The sequence below is a fragment of the Salmo salar genome, chromosome ssa19 (genome assembly GCF_905237065.1).
Source record: "Salmo salar chromosome ssa19, Ssal_v3.1, whole genome shotgun sequence".
NCBI classification, from domain to species: domain Eukaryota; kingdom Metazoa; phylum Chordata; class Actinopteri; order Salmoniformes; family Salmonidae; genus Salmo; species Salmo salar.
This window is the reverse complement of record NC_059460.1, coordinates 27,393,596-27,420,608: the sequence shown is the minus strand read 5'-3', so window position 1 is coordinate 27,420,608 and position 27,013 is coordinate 27,393,596. Positions and strand designations below refer to the sequence as shown.

General features: G+C 43.3%; 1 protein-coding gene across 14 annotated transcripts in view; it reads right to left on the bottom strand.

The window, feature by feature from the left end:
• kiaa1217 (KIAA1217 ortholog) overlaps positions 1 to 27,013 on the bottom strand; it is a 202,510-nt gene that overhangs the window by 116,438 nt on the left and 59,059 nt on the right. The window contains exon 1 of one of the 14 annotated variants that reach the window (XM_014157658.2): positions 19,056 to 19,204. The exons of 11 other annotated variants lie outside the window; for them this stretch is intronic. In XM_014157658.2, coding sequence (XP_014013133.2) covers positions 19,056 to 19,074 — 19 coding nt within the window. In that variant the 5' untranslated portion in view covers positions 19,075 to 19,204. Of the gene's footprint in view, positions 1 to 19,055; positions 19,205 to 27,013 lie in introns of those variants that run through there. 2 more of the 14 variants (XM_014157660.2, XM_014157671.2) reach the window with 2 other exon arrangements.

Sequence of the window (27,013 nt, the reverse complement as noted above, 5' to 3'; positions counted from 1 at the left end):
GAACGCCTCTCACTCTCTTCCCCTGATTTCCTCCCTGACTCTCCCTCTCGTCCCCTTGCTAGTAGAGTTGTTCCTGGGGCTGTGAGTCACTCAAGGCTGGGCCCCGGCCTCCAGACCTCCAGAGCAACCACTAACATAGCAGAGAAGTTGCCTCGCTGGGTGCTACTATATATGAAATGGATATTATCCCCTCCTCTGCATGTATCGCTGAGACTGAGCACTATATATATATCCCATTTAGTGGGATATCTTACCCACTAAATGGACAGATATCAAGATCATGTTCATGACTTCCTCCTGCAAATACAATATGTAGTCATTATAGTTGAACATCATGGTGGGAGGCTTAAAGGTCCAATGCAGCCATTTGTATCTCAAGATCAAATCATTTCTGGGTATCAATTAAGTGCCTTACTGTGATTGTTTTCAATTAAAATGATCAAAAATAAACAAAAATTGCTTCAAAGCAAAGAGCAATTTCTCAAGCAATACTTTTTCTAGGACTGTCTGGGAGTGGTCTGATTGGGGAGGGGAAAACTGAATATTAGCTGTTATTGGCAGAGAGATTTGGAACTCTTTTTTTACTGGCCTATTAACTCATTTAATGTCTGGTGATGTCACCAGCAAGGCCAAAACTCCATCCCACCAAAACAACATTTCAGGCATTTTTTTCAAACAGCTCTTACACTAAAAACCTAATAGTGTGGAAATATATATAAAACAGAGAAAAATAACATTTTTGACTGAACTGGGCCTTTAAGACTGTAATAATGAATCCCAAACTAATCAATAACTGCTTACAGTACAGAGAACTGCATGCTCACATACTGTATACACCTCTAGAGAACAAACAGAAAGAGAGTGTATGGCATTGATCTGTCTATCAGTCCATCTAAGTGACAGTTGAGACTTGGTGGTTGGACAGTTGAGGAACCTCAGTAACAGCCTATGATGTCGCCAAATTTAAAATTGAATCCAATGTACTGTATTCCTTGTCCCTGCTGATGCCTGACAAGTAATGCTAGCCTAATATCCCCAGAGAAGCCAATCATTTAGTGAGATCTTGGACCTAAAACACTTCACTAACAAGCCGCCAAGTAGTCCACAGAGGTCCACTGAGGCTGAGCCAGAAGTAGTAAGTCAACAATCATAACAATATAAAAAGGTTTTGTATAGCAGACGTGTTTGTTCTTGGTGATAACATACCTCTTATCTTTTGGCAGGAGGCGCAAGATTACACCCCCCCCTCTCTCTCTCCCTCTCTCCTTCTGTCATACCTATGAGGGTCGTAAAGACAGGAGGCACGTCACAGGGATAAGTTGAATTTCAGGAGCGGGCCCAGTGGACATTAGACTGGATCAGCTGTCCACATAAGAATAAACTTGTGACAAAGACAGGGAAAAGAGAGAGAGAGAGACTCACTCACAAAGACTTAACTTTTCTAATCTATACAGCTGTGGTAGGTGGTGCACAGTTTATGCAGCTTCCATATTGGTTCTGTTTTAGTGTGTCTTTTAATATGACGGTCCTTGCAGTCAAGTTTACTTAAAAGTGATTGTGCTGCAATTGGTACTCTCCATAGTGATGAGCAGCTTAAGGGCCCTGACTTGCCAGCCAGTCAATCACACATTCATTACTTATTTTTCTTTCCTGCACCACACCTACCTCTCTGACTCTCTCCATCTTTCCTTGTCTCTCTCTCTCTCCCTCCCTCCCACCATCTCTCTCTTGCCTCTGGACATGCCAGGCTAGACTTCGATGGCCACAGACCTCATTTGCAACCCCAGGTTCATCTGTAACCCTACAGGTCCAGCAGTGCAGTGCAAATATGAAATAAATCGATGTGGAACTTCCTAGGGTTAACTGCGCTTCCTCCAGTTGCGTCCTCCAGGCTGTCATAGTTCTGTCTGCCTGCCTGCCTGCCTGCCTGCCTGCCTGCCTGTCTGTCTGTCTGTCTGCCTGCCTGCCTGTCTGTCTGAAGAACATTTGAGAACTACCAAAGTGCACATAAACTGCGATTTGCATTACGTATCCCAGTTTATCTTCTGGGACAGTCCATGATATAAACACAGAGAATTGTTGGCACTGTCATCTAGCTAGGTGTGTTGACATGAGGACTAGTTGAGTTGATAAATGATGCAGGTGGCAGAGCGTTGTGAAATACTCCGCGGTGGAGCAAATCACACTGAGAACACTGGAGTGTCTGTCTCAATGTTTTTCTGTGAAACTTGCTGTGTGTGTGCGTGCGTGCGTGCGTGTGCATGCGTGTACATGGGAGGGAAGGAGGGATTCCTGAGCACCAGCTAGACTATTCAAACATGGAGGGAGGCAGGTCTGTAAATGCACCCCAGTTAACACATTAGACTTCCCCGGATAAGTAAAGGTAAATACAATTCAAATAATTCCCCAACTACCAATGCAATGACTAGAAATGGGATTCAGAATTGTGAAGCAAGAGCGTTAGTAAGTTGAAGGTTCTTCATATGTGTGGATATGTATCCGGAGTAAATCCCCCTCCTGCAGAGACATTGTTCTGTAGCTCGGGGGTGAAAGTCTCCACCAACAACAGCCTGAGGTCAGAGAAACCAACCAGGTGGCAGAGCATTATGAAACACCCTGTGGTGGAACAACACACGAAGAATCCTAGCTTCTGTCTCACTGTTTACTTGTGAAACCTGCTGGGTGTGTGTGTGTGTGTGGGTGTGTGGGTGTGTGTGTGTGTGTGTGGTGTGTGTGTGTGTGTGTGTGTGTGTGACCACCTAGGCATGGGTTGTATTGAGGAGTAAGGGGTTGGGGGTGTGTTTGGTGGCAGGCTGCCCATCTCTAGTGGGAGTGAAGGAGAGATGGAGGGATTCCTGAGCACTGGCCAGACTGTTCAAACATGTTAGGACGTTACATTCCCCAACTATCAATAGACATGGGCTTCAAAAACAAGGGCGTTAGTAGGTTGAAAGTTCTGCATATGTGTGGGCATGCATACTGAGTGAATCCCCCTCCTGCAGAGACATTGTTCTGTAGCTCGGGGGTGAAAGTCTCCACCAACAACGGCCTGAGGTCAGAGAAACCAACCACACCTTGAATAGCTTCCCAAGTTTACACAGCAAGCGTGGGTGAGCTACAATCACAAAACTGGTGTCACTTGTAAAACCCAAAGGTGGCCCATGCAATAACAGTTTACCAACACGAAACAGATACAAGTCCCACTCCCATATAAAACCTCTATGTAAGTGATAGAGGAGGTCTAATGGTGAAGGGAATAAGAAGCTTTGTTCCCACCAGAGAGGGAAAGAGCCACCACAGACTTTAACTGGCTCACCAGAGCGGAGCCAGAGGCTTTGTCCCAAATGACACCCTACTCCCCATTTAGTGCACTACCTTTATTCCATTAAATAGGGAATATGGTGCCATTTGGGATGTAGACAGAATCCACAGTCAAGCAGGAATGAGATCATGTGATGTATGGCGGGAGAGGACTGAGATGGAGTGAATGGCTCAGTGCCTGGCTCTGTCTAACCACACTGCTGCAGTGTCAGTTACTGATGTTACTGCCTGGCTGTGATAGTTACTCCTGTGTGGGTAGCGCCCCCCAGTGTTAGGGACATAGGAGTGTCAGAGAGAGATTTTATATAAACGTTGGTAACAATTTAAAATAAAGGCTACCTTATTGTAAAGTGTTACATAAACGTTTTATATTGTGACCCATCGAAATCCTTCAGAGTTTTCTAGTGATCTACATTGTTGTCTAGGCTCAAGCCACAACCAACAAATTCAAGCCCCCCCATTAGGGAAATGCTGCTTTAAAACATAGCTATAAGACTACCTCAGCTCTTCGTGAAGTTGGTCTGTTTAAATGACATTGCCACCATTGAACGCAACTTATTTATACTATTTTCTACATTGTTGAATAATAGTGAAGACATCAAATGATGAAATAACACATATGGAATCATGTAGTAACCCAAAAAGTGTTGAACAAATCAAAAGATATTTTAGATTTTAGATTCTTCAAAGTAGCCACCAGCTTCATGAGGTAGTCACCTGGAATGCATCTCAATTAACAGGTGTGCCTTGTTAAAAGTTAATTTGTGGAATTTATTTCCTTCTTAATGCATTTAAGCCAATCAGTTGTGTTGTGACAAGGTGGGGGTGATATACAGAAGATAGCACTATTTGGTAAAAGACCAATTCCATATTATGGCAAGAACAGCTCTAATAAGCAAAGAGAAACGGCAGTCCATCATTACTTCAAGACAGGAAGGTCAGTCAATCCTGAAAATGTCAAGAACATTGAAAGTTTATTCAAGAGCAGTAGCAAAAAACATCAAGCGCTACAATGAAACTGGCCCAGAATTACCTCTGCTGCAGAGGATAAGAGTTACCAGCCTCAGAAATTGCAGCCCAAATAAATGACTCACAGAGAAAGAGTAATCGACACATCTCAACATCAACTGTTCAGAGGAGAATACGTGAATCAGGCCTTCATTTTGCTGCAAACAAACCACTACTAAAGGACACCAATAAGAAGAAGATACTTGCTTGGGCCAAGAAACACAGGCAATGGATATTAGACTGGTGGAAATCTGTCCTTTGGTCTGATGAGTCCAAATTTGAGATTTTTGGTTCCAACAACTGAGTCTTTGTGAGATGCAGAGTAGATAAACGGATGATCTCCGCATGTGTGGTTCCCACCGTGAAGCATGGAGGAGGAGGTATGATGGTGTGGGGGTGGTTTGCTCGTGACACTGTCAGTGATTTATTTAGAATTCAAGGCACACAACCAGCATGGCTACCACAGCATTCTTCAGCGATATGCCATCCCATCTGGTTTGCACTTTGTGGGACTGTCATTTGTTTTTCAACAGGACAATGACCCAACACACCTCCATGCGGTGCAAGGGCTATTTTACCAAGAAGGAGAGTGATGGAATGCTGCATCAGATGACCTGGCCTCCACAATCCCCCGACTTCAACCCAGTTAAGATGGTTTGGGATGAGTTGGAGCGCAGTGTGAAGCCAACAAGTGCTCAGCATATGTGGGAACTCCTTCAAAACTGTTGGAAAAGCATTCCAGAGGAAGCTGGTTGAGAGAATGCCAAGAGTGTGCAAAGCTGTCATCAAGGCAAAGGGTGGCTACTTTGAAGTATCTCAGATATAAAATATATTTTGATTTGTTTAACACTTTTTTGGTTACTACATGATTCCATATGTGCTATTTCATAGTTTTGATGTCCTCTATTATTCTATTAATATTCTACAATGTAGAATGTTTTAAGACTAGCTGCTACTCCAATATGTCATCTGTACATTTGAAGTTGATGGGGCGCTATAACAACATTGGAGTTAAATTGGTACAGCATTCTCACTCACGGGTGCAACAAATATAGCCTCTTACAAAGCACACCTCAAAATATGTTAATGAGCCAGAAACAGCAATATCATGCACCCACTAGTGGTCAAAAGGTTTTTGGCGCACCAAAGATATGGTGTGGTACTGTATTCTGTGGGGTGGAAAAATAGCAATTTTCCCACAATGCACCATCATTTACAGTATGCTGTAATAAAATGTTTCAGAGTTTTTTTTTTTTACTGTTGATAATACCTAAAATTACCATATAAATTACCGTTTTTCGTAACAGTGTAGGAATAGAACGACTAACTTAAATTATTTTGGCTTCTCAGCCTTGAACATATAGATATAGAAAGACCCAAACCAAACAAGGTAAAGTTGAGACCTGTTCGGTTGCGCAGAACAACAGATTCTTGCTTTGTGTTAAATTAGCTAAATGCTAATTCTCTTAGCGAACTAGCGTGTAGCGACATATTTACAGCGTTGCATGCTCTGGTGGAGAGAGGAGGCTACAGTTACACTCTTAGCAACGAGCTAGAGGCAGCTAGGGGGTCTAAAATAAGACTACTTGTTTAAACAAAAAAGAGAGAAAAGGCTGTAATTTTAGAGAAGCTTGAGAGAGAGCGAGAGAGAGAGCAAGAAATGGGTGATTCTAACTGTTTCAGAACTCTGGGAACAGTGGCTAGCAGACCTCACGGGATAGGAGCAATCTGATTTGCTCCTGATGACATCATTCAATCACAGGCCCCATCCCAGTTGTGCGATGTCATCAGTGCTGAGGTATGTCAGTGATGTAATGATGGGAAGGGCCGTCACACCACAGACAGTGGGGCTGAGCAGAGCACCCCTCTTCCCCTCTCCTCTCCTCTTTCATTTTCTCCTCCTCTCCTCTCTCTCTCTCTCTCTCTCTCTCTCTCTCTCTCTCATTTCTCTTCCAGACTCTTCTCCTTCAACTCTTTTCCCAGCTCATTGGGTGTTTATTAGTCCTTAAAAATGCAGGACCCAAACTGTACCATTTATCCTCCAGCATATCTCCTTTCATGCCCAGAGAAGGGTGACACAGCAGGGGTGTCAAATCGGTTAAGCCCCCTTCCTGTCCATCTCTTATGGAGGTTTAATTAAAATATGGTTCACAGATCCTAAGTCTCTCCCGCAGGCTGAGGCAGGGAAGAGGAAACCATGGCAACCACAAAGCAATGCTGCTGATTATGTCCCAAGATCAGCTCTCTGGCCTCTACCTCACAGGGCTACAGCAAACACTACACGCTTCACACACGCACGCGCACTCACACACATACTGTGGTCTTCTGAGTAGAGACTCTGGGCAGTGGGCGCTAAGCACTTGAATTTCATTCCAGTTGAATTTATTTACTGAATTTTTGGAGGATGGATAAGCATATCTGATTTTTAATCACACACTTTGTGTGCGGTGTGTGTCTGTGTGTGTGCACGTGTGGGCAACACGTGCATGCATGTGTATGCACCCGGTATGTGTGTGTGTGTGTGTGTGTGTGTGTGTGTGTGTGTGTGTGTGTGTGTGTGTGTGTGTGTGTGTGTGTGTGTGTGTGTGATTGCGTGTGCGCGCCCAGGGAGGACAGCCTAAGCTCAAGCGGATTAGTGTAGAAACTTTGGCCATAATCAACGAGCGCCACAGCAGCGCTGAGTCCAGATTACCGGCCCATAGATAATACTAAATGACCACATACAGTGAGCTCCAAAAGTATTGGGACAGTGACACATTTTTAGTTGTTTTGTCTCTGTACTCTTGATTTTAAATGATACATTGATGATGAGGTAAAAAGCGCAGACTGTCAGCTTTAATTTGATCCATATCGGGTGAACCATTTAGAAATTACAACACTTTTTGTACATAGTCCCCCCATTTTAGTGAACCAAAAGTATTGGGACAAATTCACTTATACAGTGGCTTGCAAACGTATTTACCCCGCTTGGCATTTTTTCTATTTAGATGCCTTACAACCTGGAATTAAAATAGATGTTTGGGGGGTTTGTATCATTTGATTTACACAACATACCTACCACTTTGAAGATGCAAAATATTTTTTATTGTGAAACAAACAAAAAACAAGACAAAAAAACTGAAAATTTGAGCGTGCATAACTATTCACCCCCCCAAAATCAATACTTTGTAGAGACACCTTTTGCACCAATTACAGCTGCAAGTCTCTTGGGGCATGTATCTATAAGCTTGGCACATCTAGCCACTGGGATTTTTGCCCTTTATTCAAAGCAAAACTGTTCTAGCTTCTTCAAATTGGATGGGTTCCACTGATGTACAGCAACCTTTAAGTCATACCACAGATTCTCAATTGAATTGAGGTCTGGGCTTTGACTAGGCCATTACAAGACATTTACCTTTTCCCCTTAAACCACTCGAGTGTTGCTTTAGCAGTATGCTTAGGGTCATTGCCCTGCTGGAAAGTGAACCTCCGTCCCAGTCTCAAATCTCTGGAAGACTGAAACAGGTTTCCCTCAAGAATTTCCCTGTATTTAGCTCCATCCATCATTCCTTCAATTCTGACCAGTTTCCCAGTCCCTGCCGATGAAAAACATCCCCACAGCATGATGCTGCCAGCACCATGCTTCACGGTGGGGATGGTGCTCTTGGGGTGGTGAGAGGTGTTGGGTTTGCTTCAGACATAGCGTTTTCCTTGATGGCCAAAAAGCTACATTTTAGTCTCATCTGACCAGAATATCTTCTTCCATATGTTTGGGGAGTCTCCCACATGCCTTTTGGCAAACACCAAATGTGTTTGCTTATTTTTTTCTTTAAGCAATGGCTTTTTTTTCTGGACACTCTTCTGTAAAGCCCAGCTCTGTGCAGTGTACGGTTTAAAGTGGTCCTATGGACAGATTCTCCGCTGTGGAGCTTTGCAGCTCCTTCAGGGTTATCTTTGGTCTCTTTGTTGCCTCTCTGATTAATGCCCTCTTTGCCTGGTCCGTGAGTTTTGGTGGGTGGCCTTCTCTTGGCAGGTTTGTTATGGTGCCATAATCTTTCAATTTTTTAATAATGGATTTAATGGTGCTCTGTGGGATGTTCAAAGTTTTGGATATTTTTTCATAACCCAACCCTGATCTGTACTTTTCCACAACTTTGTCCCTGACCTGTTTGGAGAGCTCCTTGATATTCATGGTGCCGCTTGCTTTGTGGTGCCCCTTGCTTAGTGGCGTTGCAGACTCTGGGGCCTTTCAGAACAGGTGTATATATACTGAGATCATGTGACAGATCATGTGACACTTAGATTGCACACAGGTGGACTTTATTTAACTACTTATGTGACTTCTGAAGGTAATTGTTGCACCAGATCTTATTTAGGGGCTTCATAGCAAAGGGGGTGAATACATATGCACGCACCACTTTTCCGTTTTTTTCTTTTAAAATAAAAATTTCATGTCACCAATTTGGACTATTTTGTGTATGTCCATTACATGAAATCCAAATAAAAATCAATTTACATTACAGGTTGTAATGCATACAAAATAGGAAAAACAACAAGGGGGATGAATACTTTTGCAAGGCACTGTATGTGCATTAAAGTAGTGAAAAGTTTAGTATTCGGTCCCATATTCATAGCACGCGACGACTACATCAAGCATGTGACTCTACAAACCTGTTGGATGCATTCGCTGTTTGTTTTGGTTTGCGTTTCAGATTATTTTGTTCCCAATCGAAATTAATGGTAAATAATGTATTGCGTCATTTTGGTGTCACTTTTATTATAAATAATAAACACTTCTACGTTAATGTGGATGCTACCATGATTACGGATAGTCCTAAATGAATCTCAAATAATTTTGAGTGAGAAAGTTACAGATGCACAAATATCATACCCTTCAGACATGATCTCCTCTCACCATTACAATAACAGGGTAGGTTAGCATTTCTGTAGCGGTATGATATTTATGCCTATACACTTTATCCATGGTCTAAATGGTACTTATTACATACATAGCCAAGCTTTTCTCAACTCCACCATGTGCTGTACATCACATCAAAGGAGTTGAGCAGAGACAACTGCGGGTGGAGACGACAGTGGGTGGACTGAACCTCCGACAAATGATCGATAGTCGCTGTCAATCGAACCCTTACCGTGTACCTGTGTTTGTCCTCTGTAGCTGCGGGCCTTTCTTTGTTTGCTGAAATCCATACTTTTTAATAAAACTTTCATCAAATACAACCACCGACTGTTTCCTCGTATCGACTGACAGCGGCTCGATGCAGTTGGAGGTACACTCAGCCTTCAGTCGTTGCAACACAACTCTACCGACGTGTACATATCGTGGAGTTGAGAAACCCAGCTAACATGGACACTGTCAAACAAAACACATGTTATGCTATACTATCTCACACACCAGCTATAGGTTGAATGTTACAAAGAGTGTACAAAACATTATGGACACCTTCTTAATATTAATTTACACCTTCCCCTTTTTGCCCTCAGAACAGCCTGAAATTGTTCGGGCATGGACTCCACAAGGTGTCGAAAGCGTTTGACTGTGATGCTGCACCATGTTGACTCCATTGCTTCCCACAGTTGTGTCAAGTTGGCTGGATGTCCTTTGGGAGGAGGACCATTCTTTATACACACAGGAAACTGTTGAGTGTGGAAAGCCCAGCAGCGTTGTAGTTCTCGACACCTGGCACCTACTACCATACCCCATTCAAGGGCACTTCAATCACACTCTGACTGGCACACATACACAATCCATGTCTCAGTTGTCTCAAGGTTTAAAAAACCTTCTTTAACCTCTTTCCTCCCCTTGATCTATACTGATTGAAGTGGATTTAACAAGTGATCATAGCTTTCACCTGGACAGTCTATGTCATGGAAAGAGCAGTTTGTATACTCAGTGTATTTCTCATCTCATATCCCCCACAACACCTCTCAACACACATAACACTACGTGTGGCTGGTCCCAGCAGGAATTCAACCCACAGTCCTGGCATTGCAAGCACCATGCTCTACCAACTGAGCCACACGGGACCATTTTGACTATAGTGAATGATATGCAGTTATATTGAGTCCATCTAACTGGGGCTCATCAATACTTGGAGGACGACACCCATCCATTATGGATGCAGACAGTCTCTATAAATGTAGATTGAGAAAGTGGCCATAATTAAACTCATTAAGAGCCCTCCATCATGATCCCCATGCTGACAGAGGGTTCGTCCCAAATGGCACCCTATTCCATACATGTGCGGCATAGGGTACCATTTGGCATGCGGTGTCTGAGTCCATCAAAAGCAGAGATGCCGGCCCATGACTGCCATCCATATGTCAGGGGCTAATAGATATTCAGTGGCCACTGGTTAAAAACAAGTGTTCATTTCAAACTGACTTCAAATACCGATTCCTAACTTCACTTATGTTAGAATCGAATGTTAGGATAAGAGTCAGATCGTCGTCGCTTTACATTCAAGCGGTCCTCAGAACCTGTCCGGTTTATTGGGTTGGCGTCTAGTGAATGGACGGACAGTGACGAACTCAGGCCCTAGAGAGTGAGGTTGAGGGTTAAGTAAAAGTTTCATCGGCGCAACCGCCAAAACAGTCCCGACCCCTGGGTGGGTCCACAGTTCAATAGTTCTGATTCAGTGAGGTCATATAGTCAGTGAGATGTCTGGGATATCAGTGTCAGATATCAGGAGTCTTCCTAGGGAAGTCATCTCTCTCCTCACGCAATCAGCTGATTCAGTCCTACAGTTCCCTAGTGTTCAACCTGAGAGAAGTGAGATGGTTATTTGTGGTCCTTTTGTGGTCGGGCTGCGGTCATCCTCATCCTAATGGTTCTAGCATGTGCTCTCCAGTGGTCAAGGACCATGACCGCAGTGGTGAAATTAAGCAGGGTATTGTTGTTGTGCTTCTGGTGGGAAGGACATAGACGTCCTGGAAGGAAAACCAGGGGGAAAGGGAAAGCAACTTTGAACAAAAGCCTTGAAAGGACACGAGAAAAGGAAAGGAGACCTCTCTCTAGCCAAGGAGGGTAGAGCAATGGACCTGAGATTCTCTCTCTCTCTCTCTCTCTCTCTCTCTCTCTCTCTCTCTCTCTCTCTCTGATTTTTCAGGAATGTTCTGTGGCCTTGACTTTCAAGGTATAAGCTGATAGGAATATCTTCGGGGGATGGAAAAGGGGGAAATTATGCAGCAGCCTCTCTCAGCAGTCTTTTAACAGGGGAGGCGAGCTCAGAAAGTTAAGGACAAATCTAGCCAAGATTTACAGTTTCAGATTTTTTCAAATGCATTTAAGTCTGCATTTATTTCTTCAGTATCTACAGATGTGCAGACTCTCCGTTAGATATCAAATCTAATGATATTTAATCTAAATAAATGGATTTAATTCAAACCACCTTTTATTATTCTGAGGCCTCAGTGGATATGCTGAGATCCTAAAAGCAACTAAATGAAATATTCAAAATGAGAAACAAAACATTTCCAAATTAAATTCACACAGTGAGCAGAAAGCAGCAGTTCCCATCTTACTTCGCAATGTCTCCTTATAAAGGGTTTTACCACAACCGAAAATCGACAAAACAATGGAAAACCGTTTGAAATGACGAGGGGAAAAATAGGAAGAAAGCACTTTCCACACTTTAAATGTCAAGTTTTACTAGGTGGGGTTTTGTAACTCAGGAGGGAGCTCTGGGTAGAGGAGTACTCCGGGTGTGTGAAGTGCATTGTGGTTATCATCACCTCTTTTCAGGGGGGATGGGTACAAATGTCAACTCTTCCAATCAGATTCTGCAACAGACTAGCGTCCTGTCCAGGGGGTGTACTTGTACATCATGCTGCCTCACACTACAGAAACAGGAGATAGGCTCCTGCCCTATGGGGCGTTCCGGCTCAGACAAGGCTTATAGTACTTTACTTCCTATCACTTTCTCCCTGCCTCGACATCTTTCACCTCTAAAGTATCCCAATTTGAAGAAACCCTTGCAAAAAGTGACTTTCAAACAGGACCTTTAAAAATGTACCTTAATCCCCCTCAAAGTGTGCAACAATTACTCAGAAAAGGATGGATTAAAAGGCATTTACTGTGTATGCAGATTGCCACCTGTAGTCTGGCTTCATAATAATAATAATAAACATATTTTATATAGCGCTTTTTTAATTATACAGATCATATCAAAGTCGCTTAAAAACAAAAAGTACATGTGGTTCTTGGGCTGGATAATGGTGTTCAACAATGGCCTTCATAGTTCCTATCCATAATTTTGAGCACACCCCTATAACTTTTCGTATTAAAGTAATGGACTAAATCATATGACAAAACCGATGTCTTCAGCACAGCTGTGGATTCAGAGTTGGGAATTCTGTCACACTCCAACCCAATCCCATGTTACAGGATTGATGCTGTGCCTTCACTGATCCACACAGTACAACATAAATAAAGCTTTAAACATATCACTCTCACTCAAAGTCATCATCTGAAACTATATTTAGGTTTATATGGATGAGACTCAATATTCACATTTTCAGGGAGAGACTATTTATTTTATCAGGTCTGTTTTTGCTCAAGTAAAGTAGTGTGCACCCCAATTGGCACCCTGTTCCCTATGTGGTTAAAAGTAGTGCACTATATAGGGAATAGGGTGCCATTTGTGACGCAGGCCTAGAGTGTTATCATAATAGTTTAACCACCCTAAAGAGAGACAGTGGGCCAGTTTCCTCCAACGCTATATCTGTGTTACTCAGCATTACACTAACATCCTGTGTATTTCATACAACGGCGACGGCAATCTAATCTAACCAGCAAACCCAGGACACGCTTTCAAGAATATGTCCAAAGCGGGGACCTCAAAACATTGTGTTTGCTAACGGAAAGTGTAATATGGGATGCGTCCCAGATGGCACTTTATTCCCTATATAGGGCGACTACTTTTGACCAGGGTCCATAGGTTTCCATTTGGGGTGTTGCCATGGAGTCTGTCAGGCAGGCAAAGGGTAATTATAAATCACATTGTGATAATGAGTCATTAGCTTATGGTCACTGACAAGGATGGAGAAAAACTTGAAAAGAAATCATCCGAGGACGAGGGCCCAAGCTTTTCCAAAAAACGACTTACTGAGGTGGAATTTCATCCATATATCAAATATCGAACTAAAAACGTATCTTAATTAACAACTCTTCATAAGGACGGAGACAGCTTCCCGCTTCTTACCAACACAATGTCTGCATCCTAAATGGCACCCTATTCCCTATATAGTGCACTACTTTTTACCAGGGCTCATGGAGCTCTGGTCTAAAGTAGTGTACGATAAAAGGGAAAAGGCTCCCATATGAGACGGATGCAAATACTCAAAAAAGGATTTAGAGAAGCGAAGGCAAATGGATGTCCAATTAAACCATCCTGATAGGAAAGGCACATCAAGGGCTTATCACAATGTTTCACCCGCTCATCATTTAGCCACTAATTATGATTATCAGGGTGCTCCTCAGGTCGTTTCATCGCTCCGTCCTCCCTCGCTCCTGACTCATTCTTGCTGTTTCATGCTGATATCTTGTTGCTTAAACCCTCACGTGCTGATATCATGCTGGTAAACCCCTTACATAACACTATGGAAGCAAGGAGGAAGAAGACACTATAGGCAGATTGTGATGAAGCTGATCTAAGGTTCAGGTCCATAGCGACAAACGTTGATTTGCCTATGAGCATATAGAGACAAACAAAGGGACGTTACACACAGTATCGTGTTCAGAACGTATGACCTTCCACACACCCGGTCTTGTATCTTTAAAGATGCTGTTTCTGTGGGGGGGGAGACGACAATGTCTGCACAGGAATGTAAACAGTGAGAGGGTTTTCTATGGGAGGAGAGCGGAACGTTTGTCTTACCCCTGCTGGAGGGGGAGGAGATGGGAGAGGGGAGTCAACAAATTACTTCGCAAGTGATGAGGTGGAGTTCATGACTGTCTTTGGTTAAAAAGATGGGGGAATAAGGTTGAGGGATGTGTGTGAGTAGAACGTGTGTGTGTGCATGTGTGTGTTAGACGAGCATGTATTCAAAGACATTGACAATATTGATAAATGATTGTCCAAAAAAGTAATAAATAAAGAATTAAAGCCAAATGGTTGACGCTAGTTCAGTTTGACCCAACTCCAACCCTTTTCTCTGGATAAGCCACATTTACCCTCCCTTTAATAGAGGCTTGCTCCTCACAGCGCAGCCTCCTAAAAACAAATTTCATGTCTTGACAGATTTTCCATAAGCTCAGTGCCCAGCCCACGTCACCATAGGACAGGAAGCACATATTTCATCTATGGATAATCCCTGTGACATCCAGCATATAGGCTCCTATGAACTCCTTTAAATGCTGATGTCATTCTCTACCATGACCTAACAATAGAATGACAAAGAGTATGGAAGCCTGAAGATGTCAAAAAATAAATGATGAAATAAATAAGTGAAATGTTGAAATGTAAAAGAGAGCACAGCATCAGTGAAAGAAGGATTGGCTGTCTTTATGCCAGTCCTGTTTTCTTCATGTGCCTCCCTTCCATCCTATTAAAACGGTTTTGTAACCACAGTAAATTACCATTAGAAAACCCCATTGTGTATCTCATCATGTTTATGTAAGTGTGGACAACATTTCATATAACTGCTTCGGTCAAACAAATGTTCTTTCCAGCATTCAAGGATTATTGTTTTTGTCAGGATGTTGAATTACTAATATACTGTAGGGTTAAGATATAGAGGGAAAATGCTAGAACTACAGTATTATAAATAATTATTAGTTGAATAACTTTGACATTTGGCACCCTACTACACTATTTTCTGCTAGCCTGTCACTTTTCCTGGCACAAGTATTTAAAATGCGGCCATTACAAGCTGACCGAAAGCTTTTTCAACTGCAACCAAGAGCAATACAAACCCATGGTCTATTTGTGAAATGGCAATGGGCCTATCTTTGGTTTGTTTAAAGTGTCGACCGATGCGGTGCTCACTTACATCATGAAATGTTTTCAAAATTCACTCGTCCTGCCACCAAAGAAAGTGTTTTCCCTCCATTTTGCAAAAATACATTTTTTACCTATCCTTCTTCTTTGGGGAGGCAGGTAGCCTAGGGGTTAGAGCGTTGGACTAGTAAATGAAAGGTTGCAAGATCAAATCCCCGAGCTGACAAAGTAAACATTTCTCGTTCTGCCCCTGAACAAGGCAGTTAACCCACTGTTCCTAGGCCATCATTGAAAATAAGAATTTGTTAAATGAAGGTAAAATAAATAAAAAATTAAAGGAAATGATTTGGTTCATGATGAGGTCACTAAACAGTAGGGAGATGTTGATTAATGTAATATGAGATAATCCCTTGTTATCATATCCACCTCAATTATACAAACTCTGTTCTTGCCAAAAAGACACCTCCCATTCTTAACCCCAGATGATGTGTTGATTGATGGTAAACTACCTTGGGAGGCTTCTCTGATATCGAGTTCAGGATGAAAGCCCTAACAATGAAAATGTGGTGGGGCTCACATGACTGCAATGATGGTAACTAAGATAATCGACTATGATCGCTATCTGGTTCCAAGTCACAAAAGAAGCCTTGTGTATGAAGTCAGAATACCCCCATCCCCCCAGTCTTAACCCCAGATGATGTGTTGAAGAAACTCAACTCCAAAATCTTCTCCTTACACGGTATGAATCAGCAACTTACAGTCTCCTAGAAGTGCTTAGCCTTTAGGGCATCATCTTAAGTCTTTGGTGGTGATTAAATGGACAGATGAATTGGTTGATTGATTGATGGTAAACTACCTTGGGATGCTTTGCTGATATCGAGTTCAGGATGAAAGCCCCCCCACACACACTCCACCAAAAACTCCACACACACACCTCCAAGAACCACACACTAACTTCCAATAATTTTATCCAGTGCAGCGTTTCATCTTATTCAACGCTCCGACTCAAAATATGACCTCATATCAGAAGTCCTTTAACAGGGTTTGATCAAGCCACAAACCCCCAATGAGAGCTGACATTACTGACTATGTTGGCTGAGGGCCCAATGAGGACAGACATCGCTGATAGCATTGGTGGGTTAACACCTGGTCAGATCTTACTGGTCCTCATGCCGCTGGGCCAGGTGTGTTAACATAGAGCGTAATCCCTCTAGACAGCCATCCAAATCCATAGCCACAGACCCTCATCAACTGCTAGCTGTGACCCAGTTTGGTGTTTGATCCCAGGCATGGATGTGGAGTGAAGCCCCCACTGGGACTTTCTCTCGATGGAGTGTAGTCACGTGGTCAAGAACTTATTCAGTCAGGAAGGACACTCGCATCACAATATCATAAAGGACAGACATCTGGTGGCGACAATGATTGTGCTTCGGCTTGTTGATGTAGGTTACTGCCAAAATCCCTACCCTTCCATGTGCTAGCACTTAGACAAATAGCTTGATTTGGGTTCAACAGACAGCAAAGCCTTGCGTTACACTTAATAACAGTTTTCCATGCAGTTTTCATTTTAGTAAATTGGTGTCAATCCACAGTATCAGCAAAGAGCGGGCAAGAGAAAACTTGTGAGACGGCGGCCGTTTAGCATTGCCAGGCAGCAAGCGCCGGGCGGGATGAGGGATGGGGTGTGGGGACGAGGTGCGAGCTCATGTGACGAGACGTTCCTCTCCCTACGGGGAGCGGGGCTTAATAAACAAACCGCTGAGAAAGATTCAACAAATCTCAAATTTCACCACAGAGGATGTCTCAGCATATTGAAACGGAACGTGTATGAACTTATTGCTTTTAAGCAGAACTTCAGTTGGTTATTTTGACAAATCTATCAGTATTCTGTCCGAATTCTAAAATCTCAGCTATTGTTTTTATGGTATGAAGCACCTATTTAGCTAATCAATTGACTTGACTAACACATTTTTTTTAGGTTCATTTAAATCTGAATCTATTGCCTCTAAAGCAGTAGCAAGACATTTACTGGAGAGTACTGCAGTAGAAAAACTAGTAGAAAAATGACTGCAGAGAAAGTGCAGAGAAAGCAGTTACCAACTAACCCAGTGGAGTGATGCCCTGCCAATCAGTTATTAGGCTTATTAGAAACATCATGCAAACAGTAGGTCCAGCTTTTAAACACATTATGGTAATTTACGGAAATAGAGAAAAAACTAAGTTTACTGTGTAGACTTTGACGTTGAGTGAGATTCATGTCAAACATTTACATGTGAATGCCTGTTGAAAACGTTGTTATTCCATAAGGGTTCCACTCGGGCAACTGGCCCAACAACTCCAGATGTGAATCTACTTTAACTTGAGGATAACGCTGAAAATGTCCCAGGGTATCATGAAGCCAGCCTGGAAAATAGACTTCTGCTTCTCAAACCCACAGCAAAAATACTGAACATATCACTTCAGTTGCAGTGGATCTTGATATGGGCCTTCATTTCATTTTCATTTTTTTTGCCAGGATAGTACACTCAGCCACTGTTATCTAGGGAGTCTTAGTTTCCATTGGCCTAAAATGTACCGTTTAAAATTGGCATACTTCACCGACCACAACAAACAGACATTTCCTACAGTATATAAAGTATATCAAGCATTACACTGTAGCAGATCAACGTGATGTGAGGCTAGGATAGCTTCTTTTCTACAGTGACACTGATGTTCACTTTGAAAATAAGAATGCATCCCCAAAAGCCTATTCGATCCAGAAAGCAAACAGCATTCATATTTTTTTTAACGAGGCAAGTCATTTAAGAACAAATTCTTATTTACAATGACAGCCTAGCAACAGTGGATTATCTGCCTTGTTCAGGGGTAGAACGACAGATTTTTACCTTGTCAGCTCGAGGATTCGACCTAGCAACCTTTCGGTTACTGGCCCAACACTCTAAACACTAGGCTACCTGCCACCCAAAAATACATGGTCAAATGTAAATAAATCTGATACACAATTATCCATATCTCCCTAATAAGGAATAAGGAATCTCTCTGCTGTGATCTTGAAAAGCAAACTATGACAATACAGAAAGAAGCTGTCCACAACGTTGCCAGATCTGGTTTGATTTCAAAAGAGGGAGGGAGGACACTAGAAATGATAGCGAGTGAGCTTGAGTGTTGATAAAGCAACCATAATGCAACATTGTCTAAACTTCTGTCAATGTCAGTATCTCTTGGTGTATGACCCCAAACAACTCCTTCCCCATTGGTCTCATTAGACACACACAGCTATACACACATGACTCTCCCTCCAACATCCCACCACACACACTGGCTTCGTTCCATACCACCACACAACAGCAACAGACAACAACATCTTGCAGAGAGTTCAACACGTTTATACTTAGCATGCTGAAGGGGTAAGACAGTTGAGGCCTTAATATGTGATATTCTTCAACAATCAATGGCTCAATCAATCATTAGGGTTAAAAGCCCCAAAATGAATATACCAATCCCAGATTGCCCATTTTAAGACCACTTTTAAAGGAATATTTGAAAGTAATCAGGAGGAGTTAAAAACATATCACAATGTGCACAATCCTCTAGAAATGACAATCAGGTAAGCAATAAAGTAGAGAAGTGAAGTCTCACAAGCCCAGACTTGTCATGTTGTCCAGCTCCTACACTGGTCTGTGTGTAAGTGAGTGTGTGTGTGTGTATAAGCAAATGTATGTGTGTGTTTGTGTGTGTGTGAATATTTATGTATGCGCTGTGCGCGCATATAGAGATGCAGTTACTCACCTCTCGGGTGCTCTGTCATTCGTCCGAAATCAAACGGGACAACCGTGTGGGAGCAGTGAAACTCCTACAGAGGGACAGACACTGCAGTAGAAAACTTTCCTTCTCCTTGTCTGTACACATCCACTGTTCCTCCCTCCTTCTGTCTCTCTCCCCTCCCTCATTCCCTCACTTCAACACTTCCTGGGCTGTGTGTTTACGCTGGCTCCAATCAGCCCCTCCAAAGAGGTATGCCCCCCCCTCCCCTCCCCTCCCCCTTACCTCCTCCCTCAGTAAACAGCCATTGTTCAGCTTGTATATGTTCGGATGTGTGTGAGACTGTGTGTGTGTATGTGTGTGTATGTGTGTGTGTGCATGCATAGGTGTGTGTGTTGGTGTGCGTGTGAGTGCCCTCTTGAATAAGGTTTGTGTAACCTCTCGCCACTATCCAGAATTTGGCTCACCTCAATGAAACACTGTAAGTGAGAGGGGGACAGGGCTGGGAAGAGAAAGAGAGTGAGAGAGTGAATGAGTGAGAGTGTGTGAGAGAGAGAGAGAGAGAGAGAGAGAGAGAGAGAGAGAGGCGTTGGAGGCTAAAGGAAAACATGTGGACTTCCTGCTGGGTTGTCCTAGTGAGGCACACATTTTTAGAGTGGAGAGAGGGAGCAAGGGATGAAGGGAGGGGGTCTCAACCAAGGGGTGGGGGTGTGACTGGAACGTTCTCTCTAAATCCAACAGTTAGCTGTTACAAACCGCAGGCTTGGGCCATGCAGGGCTAACTGGGATCCAGTACAAGGCATCTGCTCTGAGGCCTGGCAAAGATTTTCACCACTAATACCCCCCCCCACCTCTCTATCCCCCTACCCAACCCACAGCCATATCCCACCTCCAACCTAGCCCCTGACAAGCAGGGGAGGGAGAGAGTAAAGGGGTGAGAGATGACGAGGGAGAGGTGAGAGAACACAGGTTGACAGAAGCACTATAAGGAGACCTAGGCTGAATCCTAAATGGCACCATATTTCCCTGTTAGCTTTAGATTTTGAAGAAAATAAAACCGATCCGGTTTACAGCGCTTTGGTCTGCAATGCTTTATGCTAGAAACAAGCTGTAAAATACCCAAGAAAGACGTGACTCCGATGCATATGGGGCTATCTCAGTGTTTAGTTTCTTTGACATTGAGGCTGAGCTACAACCTTCTATAGCCGAGGATAAAAAAATGGGGAAGTAATCTAATTCTGTCACTATCAATTGATTAAGCTATTCATTTTCTGTACAACAGATGTTTATTTTACCAGGCAGGTCAGTTAAGAACAACCCAGACAGCTTTTAGGGAAACCCTTGTGACCTTCTCTCATTGGGTTGAGCCATGGAAGAAGAGTAACCAGCAGTTAAAGCTTTGATTATTCTGCGTCGGTCGGCCAACTCTGTCTGAGGTGGAAAGATGCAGTAGGCCTAACTTTTCAAAGTAGATTACCATGCTCAGATTCCTAATGACGTCTCAGATTTAATTATTTGCAAACAGGGACAGTTTGGTTGCAAACAAGACCTGCAAATACGACGATCGATTAATGCAATGCTTTTACTATAAACGAGATAATTCCACCCCTACTCTTGTCCATGGTGGTCTGTGAACCCACAACCTTCCGGCCCGCAGCCCTGTGTGCTATCAAAATTCCTGAGTTGCCATGTAATGCTTACAATACGATTAAAACAGTTGGTAAAAATACATATCTAAGGCTATGGTCTGTCCAAGAAGTGAGGGTAAACGTGAGGGTAAACGGTAGGCATGTTCTCCACTTTATGTTTTAATTATTATTTTGGGTATAGGGGAGGGTCACTTGTTTTTTTTTTTCAAGCGTTCAGGGAGGATTTAGGTCAAATATATTTTTGCTAAAGGGAGGGCCATCCATTTTCATTTCAGAGAGGTCAGATTTTCTCCATCACAGGAGGTTGGTGGCACGTTAATTGGGGAGAACGGGCTTGTGGTAATGGCTGGAGCGGAATAGTATCAAATGAATGGTACCATTCCCTGACTCCCTTCCAGCCATTATTAAAAGCCCTCAGTAGCCTCCACTGTTCTCCATGTAACCCTTATTATACATAACGTTCAATCCCTTAATTTAAAGCACAAACCAAAAATTCTAATTCCATGGTTTCACGATGGTCCAATGATGAGGCCTAGTACAATATGATACGTTTTCAGATTGTGCTAGAACATGTCTGCATGTCCCCTGTTCTTAATCGGTCACATCCAGACAGTACATCACCCCCCTCTTCCCATCATTCCTTTCCTTTCTTCTCCCTTCCTCAACTCACCTCTGCTCTTCCCTCTTCTCCTGTCATCTACCCACCTCTTCTCTTCCCTCTTCTCCTGTCATCTACCCACCTCTTCTCTTCCCTCTTCTCCTGTCATCTACCCACCTCTCTCTCTCTGGCATGGGAAACATATGTTAACATTGCCAAAGCAAGTGAAGTAGATTCTCTCTCTCTTCTCTTTTGCTCTCCCCTACTCTCCTCTCTTTCTTCTCTTCTCCTCTCTTCTTATCTCATCTCCTCTCCTCAACTCTCCTCTCCTCTCCTCTCTTTCTTCTCATCTCCTCTGCTCTCCTCAACTCGACCCAGCTCCACTACTCTCTCCAGGTCACTCTCAGAGCCATGCTGGATAACCACACAGTCAGATCAGGTTTCCTTCATCATGCCACAGTGACGGCCGGCTCTGGAAACATGAATCATGTTGAGTCTGAGTACAATGTGTTGGAGCTAACTGTGAATGCTAACTTCGATAGCTAACTTAGATCAGCCCCTGTTGAATAAGTATGGTGACAGAAACAACATTGTATGAGTGAATGTGTTTTCATCAGTCCCACTCTAGCTCAGGTGGGGGGAGATGAGAGGGAGTAGTTAACTGGGTGTTTATGTGTCAGTCTTTACCCCACAACCCATGAACATATGAAATGTGAGAAGGGGGTGAGTGGGGGGCGGATTGAGAAATTGATGGAGCTCAGATGTTGACTCTCTGAGCGAGTGATTTATGGAGCTTGGAGCAGGAAGGAAGTTGGATGAATGAGGATGATGCACAGAGTTGGGAGAGGGGGAGAAGACTCTGTGGTTACGTCCCAAAGGGCATCATATTCCCTGTATTGTCCCCTACTTTCGACCAGGGCCCATAGATTCAGCCCATAGGGCTCTGGTCAAAAATAGTGCACTAAATAGGGAAGAAGGTGCCATTTGGGACGCAAAACTCCGACGCCTCATCACGCAGGAAATCCCTTTACCTCACTTGTCTTCTGTACAAACACACAAACAGGCCCCCTCTCATCTGCCTCCCTCGCCAGAGACAAATCCCAGCTGCCAAATCCCTCCACAGTCTTTGCAGAGCCCAAACAAATGGAAAGGAGAAAAGAAGGTGAATGGAGGGAATGGAGAAAGGAGGTGAAGCATACACCTGAAGCTATTCAGACGTTATTTAGTCTGTTCTGAACCGTACACCTGAAGCTATTCAGACATATTATTCAGTCTGTTCTGAAGCTTCTGCTATTCTTCTAGAGAGCTAAGCATTCTGGGATGCTAGTTAAATGATCAATCAAATGTATTTATAAAGCCCTTCTTACATCAGCTGATATCTCAAAGTGCTGTACAGAAACCCAGCCTAAAACCCCAATCAGCAAGCAATGCAGGTGTAGAAGCACGGTGACTAGGAAAAACTCCCTAGAAAGGCCGATGCTAGTTGAATGAGCCACCTGTTTCATGTCACGGACTGCCTGACTGTGTGTGTGACTGCAGCAGCATCATTATATCCCTATAGTTCTGTTTTTAATGACTGTCTGTCCAGCTTTTTTCTCTCTCTCTCTCTCTCTCTCTCTCTCTCTCTCTCTCTCTCTCTCTCTCTCTCTCTCTCTCTCTCTCTCTCTCTCTCTCTCTCTCTCTCTCTCTCTCTCTCTCTCTCTCTCTCTCTCTCTCTCTCTCTCTCTCTCTCTCTCTCTCTCTCTCTCTCTCAGGGCATCATTCCACTTGCTCAAAACAGGGCTAGATTCAGTCCATATCGCGGAAATTCAGCGCAATATCGCAATTTAAAGGTGATTTCTGATTGAGCCGACATACTGTATGCAGTGTTTACTGGGAATGCATTCTCCGCGGGAACATTGCCTTTACATTTCAATCGCGCTATAGCGCTTAACTTTCACAACATGAATTGAGTTTGAGCCCAATGTGTCTAGTAGTGAGACTAGCGATGCATTTCCTGCGCTAGGATAAAGGGCACTGATCACCATAGAAATAGAATAACTACAACAGGTGTCCCCATTCAAGTCGATGGGTCTGTGACGTGTGGACCGTCGGACATTTTCAACGCACAGCCATAGGGCGGCAGGTAGCCTAACGGTTAAGAGCGTTGGGCCAGTAACCAAAAGGTCACTGGTTTAAATCCCTGAGCGGACTAGGTGAAAAATCTGTTGATGTGCCCTTGCGCAAGGCACTTAACCCCAGTTGCATCGCTCTGGATAAGGAGTGTCTGCTAACATGCGAAGCAGATTCTACTTGTGATTCAGCTCAGATCGTGCAGACTTTTACAGTTATTTATTTCAGATCAATCAAAGCCTCACTGGGCTGGTCTCCTTTTTAAAGCCCATTTTATAATCTCAAACGTGAGGCGGCGGTGGGATAATGTTTCTGGTAGTTCTACTGCAGTAACATCAGAGAGAATAAAGGAGACGGCATCGGTCAAAATCGTGATTTATGACCCTATGCGTCTGATTTATGACCCTATGTCCGGCTGGTTCGTACATGCCCAAATAAGGGCATCCGGTCTGGACATCCTGGCGGGAAGGTGTAACGTGGTTAGGGTCATATAGTTCTATCCTGTTCTGTCACGTGTTAGAGTGTGTGTTATATCTATATTGCATCTCTTTGAAGTTGTCATGATGATTGATGTGTAGGGCCCTCATTGAACTGGGGGGGTTGTGTTTGAACATTTCAAAGAGGATGACCCCACACCCCCCTATTTTATTGCTCTTAGGGTTGTTGTCTATGAATTAGGAATGTCCGGGGGGTTATGTGTTGGAGGCAGACGTCTTATAAATACGCCCCAGACACACATGCGGCCCCAGAACACTAAACAAGATTTTAAAAATAAACATGGATTTTGGTAAAGCAGTGATGACCGTAACAACGGAAGCAGGACCTCGGTTGAAACATAGAGAAAAGACCCAGTATAAAGCAACAATATACGACGCGCCAAAAAAGCGGTTTATATGTGTGTGTAGAACCCAAATACCTCCCGCAACTGCACTGAAAGATCAAGTGATGATGTCTAATGGACAGCACTGGGGGTATCAGTTTGATTACCCGGCCCGTAGAGTGAAACTCTATACTGTAGCCGAAGGTGGAGAATATACAGACCAGACTTTAGGAGTGGACTATGGGGTTGAAGACTGGGCGGTTTTTCGCAAGGTTTTGTGTCCCGAACTGAGAGTTATCACCAAGGGGTATAGCTTGTTCACGGGCTACGAGACCCGTTGGGAAGGTACCCCAGACTCCTCAGGAAGAGTATTTCACAGGGTGAAAATACAGAGAAAGAATGGACTTCCATGTGGCTGCGTGGAGTTCTATATCAGCAACGAGGAAACTCGCAACCAAAACATTCGTGATGGTGGCCTGACTGGGGATTTCAGGTTGCGCATGCTTATTCCTTTTAAAAGTTGGGATCTAATGGAATTGAGCATGTTAGAGTTGTTGGACGTTCTTTTTGTACAGAGCCAACAGTGGCAGAGCATTGTTCGGCTAAGGAAGTGCATAATATATACGAATCCTGAGGATTATGATTCAAAGGAATCCCAAGAAGGCTCATCCTCAGAAGGGTCAGCCCCGAAGAAAACTAAGTACGCGGCTGCGTTAACCACGCCCTGACCCCACCCAAAGGCCTGGTTCTACAATAAAAGGAGGTCCGTTAAAGCCTCCACTTCTTCATTTCAGCATATACCATGGATATTCCTACAACATACCTGGACTCTGATACGTCATGGGGGCCAGACCCTAAGGACTGTATGCCTCGCAGCCAACCATTCTACTCCCCCCAGCCAAGACCCTCGACACCCCCTACATGTCCACAGCCTGAGGATGTGTTTGATGGGGTGGTCAGTACTATTTTTGTGGACACCATCAAGGCCTCTGTAGCCACACTTTTAAACGTGGTGATTGGAGAGTATATACGTGAAAAATGCATCGGTTGTGAGATCAATCACCCCAGCCAGCGCCGGCATCCGTGTTTATACGAGCCCCCAAAATACTACTTCTTCAACCATTTTGAGGAGCTGGTGAAAAGACTGTGGTCCTGCAGGTTTATACCTGCGCTGGTCAGAGCCCTGGAGTCTATGGGTCTTGTGCCTTCTATTCCCAGAGTTTACGGGGTAACCGAGGCTTACCTACATGAACTGAAGGAGGCGATCTACATCCACGAGAAACTCAAAGAAATCCGACAAACCCTGGTGGACGACAACAAATACCGGGAAGCTGTGGTGGAGGACGTGATGACTTTCTGGCTCAACAAAACCCCAGAGACCGAGTGACAATACCTATTGGTTATTTAGATGTAAAGCAATGGGGAACTATATACATACGTTGTTAGAGAGAATAAATACGTTTTTTCTTTTGAGAGAACTTACAAATGTGATGCATCAAATTATTGAAAATAAAGTGAACAATGTATCATTCTACACAACCCATAATACCTGGGCTAATGTAGAGCGTGTGCTAAAAATGGAGCAAATCATGAATCATGTACGACATACGGGCGAGAGTATGCAATGGACACAACTGGTCTCCCGTCTTGTGGATGATTCTGAAGAACTAGAAACAAACTTGTCTAAGATTTTAGTTTATTTGTTTGAAACACCGTTTAATTGTAACATGTATCACATGTGTTGTTTATATACTTATATATCTGATGTGTGTGTTTTAAAAATTCAGCGACAAAAGCCTGTAAATCTAAACCAAATATACAGGGTGTTGCATGCTGGGATCATTGAGAAAACGGGGACAAGTATCCTGCAACTAATCCTAAATTGTCTGTATATGTAATACATGATGTTTGCAAAAATAAAAATACATTTTTTTTTTTTTAAATGAAACTGAAATGTTGTCGTTATTTGAAAGTGGCTCAGTAACGTTATTGTACCTCAGAGAGGCAGGAAGGATGGCGGAGCAGATGTTGAAAAAGGTGTATTACACCCCCTCTAACCCTGGGTCTTATGGGGGTAAGGAGCGTTTACAGAGAGCTTTGGCCGAGGGAACAGGTAGCCGGTTAGGCGTTGCTCAAGTGGATGATTGGTTAGCCGCGCAGGATGCTTATACTCTGCATAAACCTGTACGAAAACAATTTCCAAGAAATAGAGTTTTTTTCGACTCATGCCCTGTCCCAGTTTCAGGCGGATCTATGTGACATGCAGGCCCATGCAGATAAAAATGATGGAAATCGATACATGCTAACGGTTATAGATATTTTCTCTAAAATGGCCTTTGTAAGGGTCTTAAGAAATAAGAGTGGGGCAGAGGTGACCAGGGCCTTTGAATCTATCTTGAAGGAAGGAGGAGTCCCCAAGAAAGTGCAGACTGATGGCGGAAAATAATTTTTTAATAATACTTTTCAGAAACTCATGAAGAAGCATAATATAGTACATTTTGCTACTGGCTCGGATTTGAAAGCTTCAGTTGTCGAACGCTTTAACCGCACTCTGAAGGAGCGGATGTGGAAATATTTTACAGCTCACAACACGCATAGATATATCGATATAGTTCAAGATTTAGTAAAGAGTTACAACTACAGCTACCATAAGAGTATAAGGATGAAGCCCGCAGAGGTCTCTTCTGAAAACTCTTTTCAAGTCTTATAAAATCTGTATGGTTTGTTCCCCCTTCGCCGTAAGAAAAAATTGATTTTAAATTCATAGTGGGGGACATGGTACGTATATCAAAGTTGAGGGGTGTTT